General features: G+C 39.2%; 1 protein-coding gene across 3 annotated transcripts in view; it reads left to right on the forward strand.

Moving 5' to 3' along the window:
* ANAPC5 (anaphase promoting complex subunit 5) overlaps positions 1-12,528 on the forward strand; it is a 44,150-nt gene that overhangs the window by 29,270 nt on the left and 2,352 nt on the right. For 2 of the 3 annotated variants that reach the window (XM_072802457.1, XM_072802458.1), the window contains 4 exons: positions 2,750-2,824; positions 5,342-5,463; positions 5,920-6,027; positions 6,111-6,258. In XM_072802457.1, coding sequence (XP_072658558.1) covers positions 2,750-2,824; positions 5,342-5,463; positions 5,920-6,027; positions 6,111-6,258 — 453 coding nt within the window. Of the gene's footprint in view, positions 1-2,749; positions 2,825-5,341; positions 5,464-5,919; positions 6,028-6,110; positions 6,259-10,680; positions 10,837-12,528 lie in introns of all 3 variants that reach the window. The other variant, XR_012019184.1, reaches the window with a different exon arrangement.

Below are 12,528 nucleotides of genomic sequence, written 5' to 3' on the forward strand. Positions count from 1 at the left end.
TAAGTTACCCCATATATATGGCTTTTTTTTTTTTTATGGCTTTTTGAAGTCAGATTCTCCCCACTGACCCCAGCCTTAAAATGCGTAACTTCCTTTTAGTTCTCTTTGAGTTATGTAGGATAGAAATGATTTTGTTTTTTCCTTGCTGGACTGAAAACTTACTTTACAAAAATTTTGGTCTTGGCTTGATACTTAAGCCTTGAAACTTTCTCCAAAGCTAGTTATTAGAGTTCTGTGATTTTTCCTGGGAGATTTTTCCTGTGTTTTGGATCTGTATTAGTATTTCCATCTTCATTTCCCTTAGATCCCTGGGCTTATGTGAAGAAGCTGCTGACCCCATCACGACCTGGTTCCAGTGGCCAGATGTGTTGGGAAGCCTTAGAATTACACTGCTAGACACTAGGCGGTGGCCTCTTTGTTTCAATTTAGTGCCTCCCCCTCTTTCCTCAACTTGCCTTAGCAAGACCTTCCTAGTGCTAGAACATCAGCCAGGTAGCTATACCCATGGGGCTGATGATTGTCACATTTTTAATTGTATAGGTTTGGTAGGCACCTGGGAAATTAAGCTTGGCCAACAGTAGAGAAGGCAGTTTTATCATGCGTCTCCATTTGCTCCTTTATTTCCTTTGTGTGTACTTCAGATTGTGTTCTAGAATTGATCTCCAAATAAACTGGGTGCTGCGCTTTGGCGTGGCAGTGACAGGAGTGTGGGTGGAACCTAAAAAGAAGTTACAAGCTCTGAATTACTGTTTCTGACCTTCCTCCTGCAATCCAGAGGAAGCACTAGGACAGCCAGCCCCCTTTTTCCTTTTTTATAATTCTAGACCATCTGGTATCATTCCTCTCCCGGCCTCAGGAGAGGCAGGTCACAATGGGAATGTTTGTGGGTCTACTGCAGTGTGTCTGTCTACTTGGCCTAAAAGTTTGTTAACCCATCTCAATCCACATCCCCAACTCACTGTGGCAGTCAGAAAAATAATTGGTAAGATTGGCCAGATAAAAATCATAAGAATAAAAAGATGATTGACCTTTTATTGTAATTCAGTGTAATTTCCACTTAATTCACTTCAAATAAAAGTTCACTTGCAGTCTCATTGAACTTCTATATAGACAGAAGGCTTTTCACCTAATCAAAGGATTGGGACAAATTGAAAAGCTTTTGGATAGTCCATAAGAAACATTCTAATGACATAAGGGTATTTAAAAAAAGACACAAACGTGTATTCACATAAAAAACACAAATGAAAAACAAAAAACAAAAAACATAAATGACCAAAAAACGTGAAAAATTTTCAGTCTAGTCATTAAAGAAATTAAAATTGATACAGTAAAATACTAGTTTTGCCAGTCAAATAGGCAATCCTTAAATACTGTGGTAGGAGAAAGGCACAGAGTGCTGGTATGAAAGTTTGCGGCACATTTCCAGAGGGTAGTTTAGTAACGTGTATCAGAGGGCTTAGAAGTGCCTGCCATCTGACCAGCCAGTTCTACCTCAAAGGTCTTATGCTGAGGAAATGATTTGAAAAGTGGACAATTATGCAAAGGTGTATGCACCAAGATACTGTAGCATTCTTAAAATGGATGAAATTAGAAACAACCAAACTATCCCAAATTAGGTTATTTTGATGTGTCATAGTTTATTTACTTAATAAAATACTATGATATAGCTTTGTATTTGTGAACACTGAAAAGATTGATTCAAAAAATATTTGAGTGCCTCCCATGTAGTAAACACTGTTATAGGCAATTTACAGAAAAAGTGTGTATAGTGTGTATACCAGTTTTTAGAATACATGCATGTTTTTATTTATGTGCATAAGAGAAGTTTATTTTTATTTTTTAAAGACTTTGTTTATGTACTCACGAGAGACACAGAGAGAGGCAGAGACACAGGCAGAGGGAGAAGCAGGCTCCCTGCAGGGAGTCCAATGCAGGACTTAATTCCAGGACCCTGGGATCACGACTTGAGCCAAAGGCAGACAGACGCTCAACTACTGAGCCACACTTCTGCATAAGAGAAGTTTAGAAGGATATGTGCCTAAACATTCCTGTGATTATCTTTGGTGAGATTGAAATTTGTCTTTTTCTTATCATTTTAATTAATTAATCAACTTATTTATAAGATTTTATTTATTTATTCATGAGAGACACAGAAAGAGAGGCAGAGACACAGGCAGAGGGAGGAGAAGCAGGCTCCACACAAGGAGCCTGATGCGAGACTCAATCCCAGGACTCCGGGATCAGGCCCTGAACCAATGGCAGATGCTCAACTGCTGAGCCACCTGGGCATCCCTATCGTTTATATTTATTTTGTAAGCTTTTTCCTAGAGTGAACATGCATTACATGCATATGTAATTTAAAAAAAATTTTTTTAAATTTTTATTTATTTATGATAGTCACAGAGAGAGAGAGAGAGAGGCAGAGACATAGGCAGAGGGAGAAGCAGGCTCCATGCACCGGGAGCCCGACGTGGGATTCGATCCCGGGTCTCCAGGATCGCGCCCTGGGCCAAAGGCAGACGCTAAACCGCTGCGCCACCCAGGGATCCCTTAAATTTTTTTTTTAATGAACAAATGAAATATACTAGAACCTTCAAAAATATGACCTCTTGATGTAGGACAGCCTGTGCCTTGTGTCTTCTAGGGTGCAGCACCATGAATAAGGTGAATCATAGTGACATCCTATGAGTGGTGTGGCAGGTGTGATTTCAACATAGGTGTGCTCATCAAATCATGTGTTTCTGCTTAGGGTTGTTTTGCTGCAGCTTCGGAAGTGTTAAAGCACTTGAAGGAACGATTCCCGCCTAATAGTCAGCATGCCCAGGTAATCTGCCTTTGCATGTATTGGATTTATTTCCGAAGAGACCATGTCTACTGTATTGTTGTCAAAGCGGAGTATTTTAGGGTCTCCCCTCAGTTTCTTGTGTCTGGGTTCCTTTCGGTGTCATCTGTGCATTGAAGTGTATATAGGTACGTACCAAACTCTACACTCTGTTCAAAAGGGCAGAGAAATAAGATTTATTTATTTTTTTATTATTATTTTTTAAAAGATTTTATTTATTTATTCACGAGAGACACAGGCAGAGGGAAGAGCAGGCTTCCTGCAAGGAGCCCGATATGGGACTCGATCCTGGATCACGGGATCTTGCCCTGAGCCAAAAAAGACGCTCAACCACTGAGCCACCCAGGTGTCCCAGAGAAATGATTTAAAGATTTATTTAGGGAGCTTTTTTTCTTCCTGTCCTCATGGTTTTAAATTAGGATTCCTTATATCTCTAGCTGTATGGATCATCCGCGTCCATGGCGCGGTCTTAGGTCTTAGTTTGGTGTTTTCTCTTACTTGGCAACTCCAGTCTTTTCATCTCAGAATTAAATGACCTATGGGAAGATGTTGTCCCCAGAAGGAATTAATTTTATAAAGCACTCCCAAGCCCTCTGTTCCTTTTTGCACTGATGACTGTCTCTAATGGGGCCGAAAAAGCTATTACACGGACCTCTTCTTCCTGCCTTTACCAAGTTTAGTCTTCATTGGATTAGAGAATTTGAAATCCTAAGAGACCATGGCCTGGCAATCTCCTCCTGCTGGCCCCTGAGGCTGCTTCTCCCATAGGTTGTTGGCTCCACTGCACTGGGTATGGTGTGGATGCCCATCTGCATGTGAAGTGTGCTGGGGTCTCATTGCTGCTTTCATCAGGCTGAGATCTGAATGCAAAGTGCCTAGCTGTGAAGATGGTATGCAAACAAAATAGAAGATAGCACCTAAGAATGATGCAGAAGGAAAGAGTTAAGTGTAGTTCTGTAGCAGTGCTAATGCAATGGAACAGTTTGGTTTATAGACCTAGCTGTTAAAAAAAAAAGGCAATTTAATTCACAGTTCACAGAAAAAACATATATGGCCAATAGCTATATAGCAAGATGCTCAGCCTGACTGGCAATTAGGAAAATAAAGGTGAAAGCAATAATAAGCTCTTTCATTAGCTATAAGATTGGCTAAAGGTCAAATACCCAACAGCACCAAGTGTTGGTGAGGATGAGGAGCGACAAGTAATGTCATATGCTACTGGAGGGGGGGGTGTATAAATTGGTGTGACCTGTTTGGAGAACAAATGGGCACTGTATTAAAATGAAGGTGCATATGTCCTACAGCCGCATTTCCACTGCTTGCTGTAGACTTGAGATAACTCTTGCACCAGGAGAGATGTTTGAGAATGTTAATTGCAGCATTGTTCAGAAAAGTGAAAAATTGGTCCTACCTAAATACTCATCAACATAAGAATAGATAAGTTGTCCCATATTTATGTAATTGAAAACTATTCATGGGTGAAAAGGAAGAACTAGAGCTACTTGTATTAATATGTAGAAGTCCCAGAAAAATAATGTTGAGCTTAAAAGCAAGGTTTCAAAAGATACATACAGTATAATAGTTTTTACTTTATACAAAATTTAAAAACATACAAGAGAACTTTCTGGGCTCAGATCAGAACTCATTTGTGGTTATGTGGCTAAATGCACCAAGAAGGTTGGAATCATCTGTAAATACCTGACCTGTTATGGTGCCTCCCTCAGGAAAATGGTGAAGAAGACTGAAATAGGCCAGCACACCAACCACTCTTGCTCCTTCCGTGGCAAAACCAAGATGAAAAGATGAGCTGTGGGGATCTGACACTGAGGTTCCTGTGTGAAAACTGCAGGGGGGTGGGGAACTGACCTGGACCTACAGTACCACTTCTGCCTTCACAGGAACATCTGAAGAAACAAAGTCAAAGACTAGATAGAAGCTCTACCTTTTGAAACATTGCTAGCCTTAAAAGAGTTAATTTATGTAACAAAATTACTTTGGGTTGTTGTAAATTTATAAATGTTCCAATTTGCAGTGCATTGATTTCACTTTCTGAAAAGACTTGGAAATTAAAAATCCTTCTAATTTTTATTGGGTAAAAACATACAAGATCATACTATATATTGTTTAAGGGTAAGAATATATGCTATAAAAGTATAAAAACATGAATGGGAATGATAAACATCAAATCAGGTGCTTACTTTGGACAGAGAAAGATAGGAATGGAATTTGCAAAGAACTTCAGTAGTATGTGATAGTATCTGAGCAAATAAAGCAAAATTGTGATTTGACAAAGTTGATGATTGGTACACATGTGTTATTTTAGTCTCAGTGCTTTTTCACAACCTTCAAATATTTATAAAAAACATTTTTAAATCTCAAGAAAATGTGTATTAATTGTTGTAAGGATATTTGCTAAGCAAGCCGGAATATTTTTGTATCTCTGTTGAATGATAAGGTGAACCCTTGACATTTTGTTCTTTTCTTTTCTTTTCCTATTAGCTGTGGATGCTATGTGATCAAAAAATACAGTTTGACAGAGCAATGAATGATGGCAAATACCATTTGGCTGATTCACTTGTTACAGGAATCACAGCTCTTAATAGTATAGAGGGTGTATACAGGTAAGAGACTTCAAGAACTGCAACCCCAGGATGCAGTAATTCTAAAATTGCTTTATTCTCATTTGTTTAATTAAAGTTAATTTATTAACTTTAGCTTAGGAAAAAACTTTTTCCCCTATTTATTACCTATTTATTCCAGGAAATTAGGAAATACAGATAAGTAGAATGGACAAAATAAGTATTACCCAGAGATAATCACTAACATTCTGATATTGATAATTCCAGACTTTTTTGTTCTTGTGTGTGTGTGTGGGGGGGGGTATATATACACATGTGCTTACACACACACACACACACACACACACACTTCTTTTTTAACAAAAATTCTATCAGGATAAGTTCTTCCCTATGGGAGGTTCACAGTCTAATTGAGGAAATAGAAACTCTAACGCTGAGAGTGACTTTACTTGTAAAACACCAGCATAACCATTTGTGTTTATTTTGTTTCTTTGTCAGGAAGGCAATTGTACTACAAGCTCAGAACCAAATGTCAGAGGCACACAAACTTTTACAAAAATTGTTGGTTCATTGTCAGAAAATCAGGAATACGGAAATGGTGATCAGGTGAGGAAGGTTCCCCGAGCATCTCCTGCAGGTGGTCCTTTGTGCTGGATGTTCTCATCCCATGTCTTCCTCTTTGTGGGCAGTGTCCTGCTGTCTGTGGCAGAGCTATACTGGCGATCTTCCTCCCCAACCATCGCGCTGCCTGTGCTCCTGCAGGCTCTGGCCCTCTCCAAGGAGTACCGATTGCAGTACTTGGCCTCAGAAACGGTGCTGAACTTGGCTTTCGCTCAGGTAAGCTGATCTCTGTTTTTATAGCACATATTTGTGAGTCTGTTATTGGTGAGTCTGTTACTACTTTGGGGTTTGGAAAAGGATGATGATGAGCTTTGACTTCTTAATGTTGAAGTCTGGGAATGTAGTCTCATGGTCAAGCCCTCCCTGGAAGTCTGAAGTTGTGAACTCCATGACAAGTTGACACCTCCCAGTAGCACTAGCTGTACTGAGCTGTGTATTTAATAAAGGGGGTGCGCTTCTTCATTGAGAACACTTGTGTCACATTAATGATTTAGCTGGCCCAGAGCTGTGCTTGATTAATAAGGGGATAAATAAAGAGATGAGGAAGTTGTATGTTTATTGAAAGATTTTGGAAATTGTGTTTTATGTGTTTTCTATCTCCCACTGAGGAATGTGAAGGCTGGGAGAAAAGGGACCTTGTTTTCTCACTGCTGTGTCCTCTGTACATAGTAAGACATACACATAGTAGGCTTTTAATAAATATTTAGTGAATGAATGCATTTTGAACTCACTGGCACTAGAGGAATTTACTAACTAAAGCAGAGATTCCCTAAACCATACATTAGAATTAATTGGGAAGGGCAGCCTGGGTGGCTCAGTGGTTTAGTGCGGCCTTCAGCCCAGGGCCTGATCCTGGAGACCCTGGATCGAGTCCCACGTCGGGTTCTCTGCATGGAGCCTGCTTCTCCCTCTGCCTGTGTCTCTGCCTCCCTCTCTCTCTCTCTCTCTCTGTCTCTCATGAATAAATAAATAAATCTTAAAAAAAAAAGAATTAATTGGGAAGATTTTAAAAATATCTACATATCTGGCCTTGCTTTGAACACATGGAGTCAATCTACAGGGAAGGAGCACAGGGATCTAATGTTTTCCTTTCTAGCTTCTCTACTGATTTTTTTTTTTTTTAAGATTTTATTTATTCATGAGAGACAGATTGAGGCAGAGCCACAGGCAGGCAGAGGGAGAAGCAGGCTCCATGCAAGAAGCCTGACGTGGGACTCGATCCTGGGTCTCCAGGATCCGGCTCTGGACTGAAGGCAGTGCTAAACTGCTGTGCCTGTATTTGTTTCTTAATAAAGATAAAAATACAAAATAATTTACTATTTTAATCATTTTAAAGTGCACAGTTCAGTGGTTTTAAGAATATTTTAGTGTTTTGCAACCATCAACACTGTTTAGTTCCAGAATATTTTCATTACTCCAAAGAGGAATCTTGTACCTGTTAAGTAGTCATTCCCATTTCTCCCTCCCCCTGAACTGGCAGCCACCAATCTACTTTCTGCCTTTGTGGGTTTGCCTATTCTGGATATTTCATATAAATGGAATCATACAATACCTGGCCTTATGTAGTCTGTCTTCTTCACTTAGTGTAATGTTTAGGAGTAGAATTGCTGGGTCACATGAGAATTCTGTATTTAATTTTTTATGGAACCACCAAACTGCTTTCCACAGTACTGCAGCATCTTATATTCTCACCAGTGATGTATGAAGATTCTGGTTTCTCTGTGTCCTTGCCAGCACTTGTTATTTTCCATTTTTTTATTATACCCAACCTACTAGGTTAAATAAATAAATAATTAAATAAATAAATAAAGTTCTACCTATTGTAGTTTTGTTTTGTTTCGTTTTTAAAGATTTTACTTATTTCTGAGAATACACAGAGAGGAGAGAGAGAAGCAGAGACATAGGCAGAGGGAGAAGCAGGCGCCATGCAAGGAGCCTGACGTGGGACTCGATCCCAAGTCTCCAGGATCAGGCCCTGGGCCGAAGGTGGCGTTAAACCGCTTGAGCCACCAGGGCTGCCCCCCTATTGTAGTTTTGATTTGCATTTCTCTAATAACTAATGATATTGAGCATCTTTTCATGTGCTTATTGGCCATATATATATGTTCTTTGGAGACATCTAAGTCCTTTACATATTTTTCAGTTGGGTTATTGTCTTTCTGATGTTCATTTGTAAGATTGTTTTGTATATTCTGAATACTAGACCCTTATCAGATATATGATTTCTGAATATGTTCTGTCCTCTGGGTTGTCTTTTCACTTTCTTGATCATGACCTTTGATGCACAAAGGTTTTAATTTTGATGAAATACAATTTATCCTTTTTTTCTTTTGTTGCTTATTCTTATGGTCTACTTAAACTGTTGCTAATCCAAGTTCATGAAGATTTATACCTATATTTCCTTCTAAGGATTTTAATAGTCTTAGATCTTACATTTAGGTCTTTTTATCCATTTTAAGGTAATTTTTGTATATCGTGTGAGGTAAGAGTCCAGCTTTATTCTTTCACATATGGATGTTCTGGTGTTCTAGCGCCACTTGTTAAAAAGACTATTCTTTTCCCATTGAATGGTCTTGGCAACCTTGTCAAAAATATTGATCATGGACATATGGGTTTATTTCTGCACTCTCAATTCTACTCCATTGATCTCTATGTTTGTCGTTATGCCAGTACTGTTTTGATTACTGTATCTTTGTATTAAAATTAAAATTTGGAAGTAAGAGGGATGCCTGGGTGGTGCAGTTTGTTGAGCATCCAACTCTTAGTTTCTGCTCAGATTATGATCTTGGAGTCATGAGATCCAGCCCCCTGTTGGGCTCTGAGCTCAGCAGGGAGTCTGAGATTCTCTCTCCCTCTCCCCATTTCACTCCTGCTTTCTCACTTTCTCTCTCCCTCTAAAGTAAATCAGTCAGTCACATCAGGAAGTAAGAGGCCTCCAACTTTGTTCTTTTTCAAAATTGTTTTGGCTATTGGTGATCCGTTGTGATTCCATATGAATTTTAGAAAAGCTTGTCCATTTCAGCAAAAATGGTATTTGGAATTTTGATAAGGATCGTGTTGAATCTGTAGATGCATCTGGAGAGTGTTGCCATCTTCACAATATTAAGTCTTCCAGTCCATTAACAGGATGCCTTTTATTTAGGTCTTCTTTAATTTCTTTAACAATCTCTTCTAGTTTTTAGTGTATAATTCTTAGAGTTTCTTATTTAAACTTATTCTTAAGCATTTTATTCCTTTTTTTTTAAAGATTTTTATTTATTTATTCATGAAAGACACACAGAGAGAGAGGCAGAGACACAGGCAGAAGGAGAAGCAGGCTCCACGCAGGGAGTCCGACGTGGGACTCAATCCCGGGACTCCAGGATCACGCCCTGGGCCAAAGGCAGGCGCCAAACTGCTGAGCCACCCAGAGATCCCCTATTCTTTTTGATACCGTCACAAATGGAATTTTTAAAAAAGATTTAATATATTTATTCATGAGATACAAAGAGAGAGACAGAGACATGGGTAGAGGGAGAAGTAGGCTCCCTGCAGGGAGCCTGATGCGGACTCAGTCCCAGGACCCCAGGATCACACTCCGAGCCAAAGGCACTCAGCAACTGAGCCACCCAGGTGTCCCTATCATTAATGGAATTTAAAAGATTAATTTCATGGGGCACCTGGGTGGCTCATTTGGTTAAGTATCTGACTCTTGGTTTCAGCTCAGGTAATGATCTCAGGGTCTTGGGATTGGACCCTGCATTGGGCTCTGTGCTCAGCACGGACTCTGTTTATCCCTCTCCCTCTGCTCCTTCCCTGCCTTGAATAAACAAAATCTCCAAAAAAAAATTTATAATTTTTTTTTTATTTTTTATGATAGTCACACACAGAGAGAGAGAGAGAGAGAGAGGCAGAGACATAGGCAGAGGGAGAAGCAGGCTCCATGCACCGGGAGCCCGACATGGGATTCGATCCCAGGTCTCCAGGATCGCGCCCTGGGCCAAAGGCAGGCGCCAAACCGCTGCGCCACCCAGGGATCCCCAATTTCATTTTTGAATTGTTTGTTACTAGTGTATTGGTCTTACATCCTGCAACTTTGCTGAGTTTAATACTTGTTATAGGTTTTTAAGAATTTCTTTAGAGTTTTCTATATATAAGATCATATTATCTGCAAATAAACAGTTTTACTTCCATTCCAATTTGAATGTCTTTCATTTCTTTTTCTTGCCTAATTGCACTGGGTAGAACTTCCAGAACAGTGCTGAATAGAAGCGGTAAGATTGTACATCCTTATGTACATCCTTATTTTTGCTTGATCTCAGTAGGGGGGTTGATTTCAGTCTTTCATTGCTTTTTTTTTTTTTTTTTATTCATTAGAGACAGAGAAGCAGAGACACAGACAGAGAGAAGCAGGCCCCTCTCAGGGAGCCCGTTGTGGGACTCAATCCTGGGAGCAGGATCATACCCTGAGCAGACTCTCAACTGCTGAGCCACCCAGGCATCCCTCGCCTCGGTCTTTCATTGTTAAATATGACATTAGCTGTGAGTTTTTCATAGATGCATCAGTATTAAGTTGAGGAAGTTCCCTTCTACTCCTGGATGTTTTTATCATGAATAAGTGTTGTGAAATGTTTTTTCTGTTTTGTTTTTTTTTTAAAGATTTTATTTATTTATTTTTGAGAGACACAGAGAGAGAGGCAGAGACACAGAGGGAGAGGCAGGCTCCCCATGAGGAACCTGATGCAGGACTTGATCTCAGGACCCTGGGACCACCACCTGAGCCAAAGGCAGACGCTCAACCACTGAGCCACCCAGGTGCCCCTATTTTTTCTGTTTCTATTGATTAGATCATGTGGGAATTTTTCTCTTTATTTTATTAATAGGGTGTTTTACATATAGATTTTTGCATAGTGAACTACTGTTGCACTCTTGGGATAAATCCTACTTGGTTATGATGTATGATCTTTTAAATATGCTGTTGGATTTGATTTATTAGTATTTTGCATCTGTATTCATAAAGAATACTGGTCTGAAGTTTTCTTGTGATATCTCTGTCTAGTTGTATTAGGGTAATAGTGGCCTCATAAAGTGAGTTAAAAAATGTTCCCTCCTCTTCTATTTCTTGGAAGAATGAGAAGGATTGGTGTTAATTCTTCTTTAAATGTTTGGTAGAATTTACCATTGAAGCCATGTGGTCCTGGGTTCTGTTTTGGAAGTTTTTTTTTTACTCATTCAGTTTTTTTGGATATCCTTTACTTGTTATGGGTCCATTCAAAAATTTTTTTAAGGGTGGAGCCCAGTGTGGTGCTTGAACTCATGACCCTGAGACCAAGACCTACTCTGAGACTAAGTCAGATACTCAACCGACTGAACTACCCAGGCGCCCCCCGTTCAAATTTTCTATTTCTTCTTCTTTTTTAAAAAAAATATTTATTTATTCATGAGAGACAGAGAGAGAGAGAGAGGCAGAGACACAGGCAGAGGGAGAAGCAGGCTCCATGCAGGGAGCCCAATGTGGGACTCAATCCCAAGTCTCCAGGATCAGGCTCTGGGCTGAAGGCGGCACTAAACCACTGAGCCACCCGAGCTGCCCTTGGGCTGCCCTTCTATTTCTTCTTGAGTTAGTTTTGGTAATTTGTATCTCTCTAGAAATTTGTTCATTATATCTAGTTTAATTTGTTGGCGTACAGTTGTTCATTCTTATATATTCTTATATAATCCTCTTTTTTTCCTGTAAAGTTGTTAATTAACTCCCTACTTTTATTCCTGATTTTTATCATTTGAGTCTTCTTTCTTTTTTTCTCTTGGTCAGTCTAGCTAACAGTTTGTTAATTTTCTTGATCCTTTAGTTTCATTGATCCTGTTGTTTTCCTCTGTTTTGTTCATTTTCACTCTAATAATTATTTCCTTACCTCTGTTAGATTTGAATGTAGTTTGCTCTTTTTTTAGTTTTTTTTTTTTTTTTTTAAGATTTTTTTATTTGAGGGAGAGCGAGTGGTGGAGGAGAGAGAAGAGGGGGCAGGGGAAGAGGCCGACTCCCTGCCAAGCTGGGGAGCCCAATGCAATGCAGGGCTCAATCCCAGAACCCGTGGATCATGACCTGAGCATGATCTGAGCTGAAGGCAAATGCTTAACTGACTGAGCCACCCAGGCATCCCTCTTTTTTTTTTTTTTTTTTAAGTTTCTTAAGGTGCAAGTTCAACTTACAGATTTGAGATCTTTTTCTTTTTTAATGTATGCCTTTACAGCTATAAATTTTCTTCTGAGTACCGTCTGTAAGGTTTGGATGTTGCATGTGTCTTCATTTCAAAGTATTTTCTAATTTGCCTTGTGATTTCTTCTTGTACCTATTGGTTGTTTAAAGATGTGTTGTTTAATTTCTATATATTTATGAGTCTTCTAGATTACCTTTTATTATTGATTTCTAATTTTATTTCATGTGATCAGAAAAGATACTTTGTATGATTTCAATCTTTTAAAATTTAGAGTGTTATTTTGTAATGTAAC

This window comes from Canis lupus, chromosome 27, assembly GCF_048164855.1.
Source record: "Canis lupus baileyi chromosome 27, mCanLup2.hap1, whole genome shotgun sequence".
Taxonomy (NCBI): domain Eukaryota; kingdom Metazoa; phylum Chordata; class Mammalia; order Carnivora; family Canidae; genus Canis; species Canis lupus.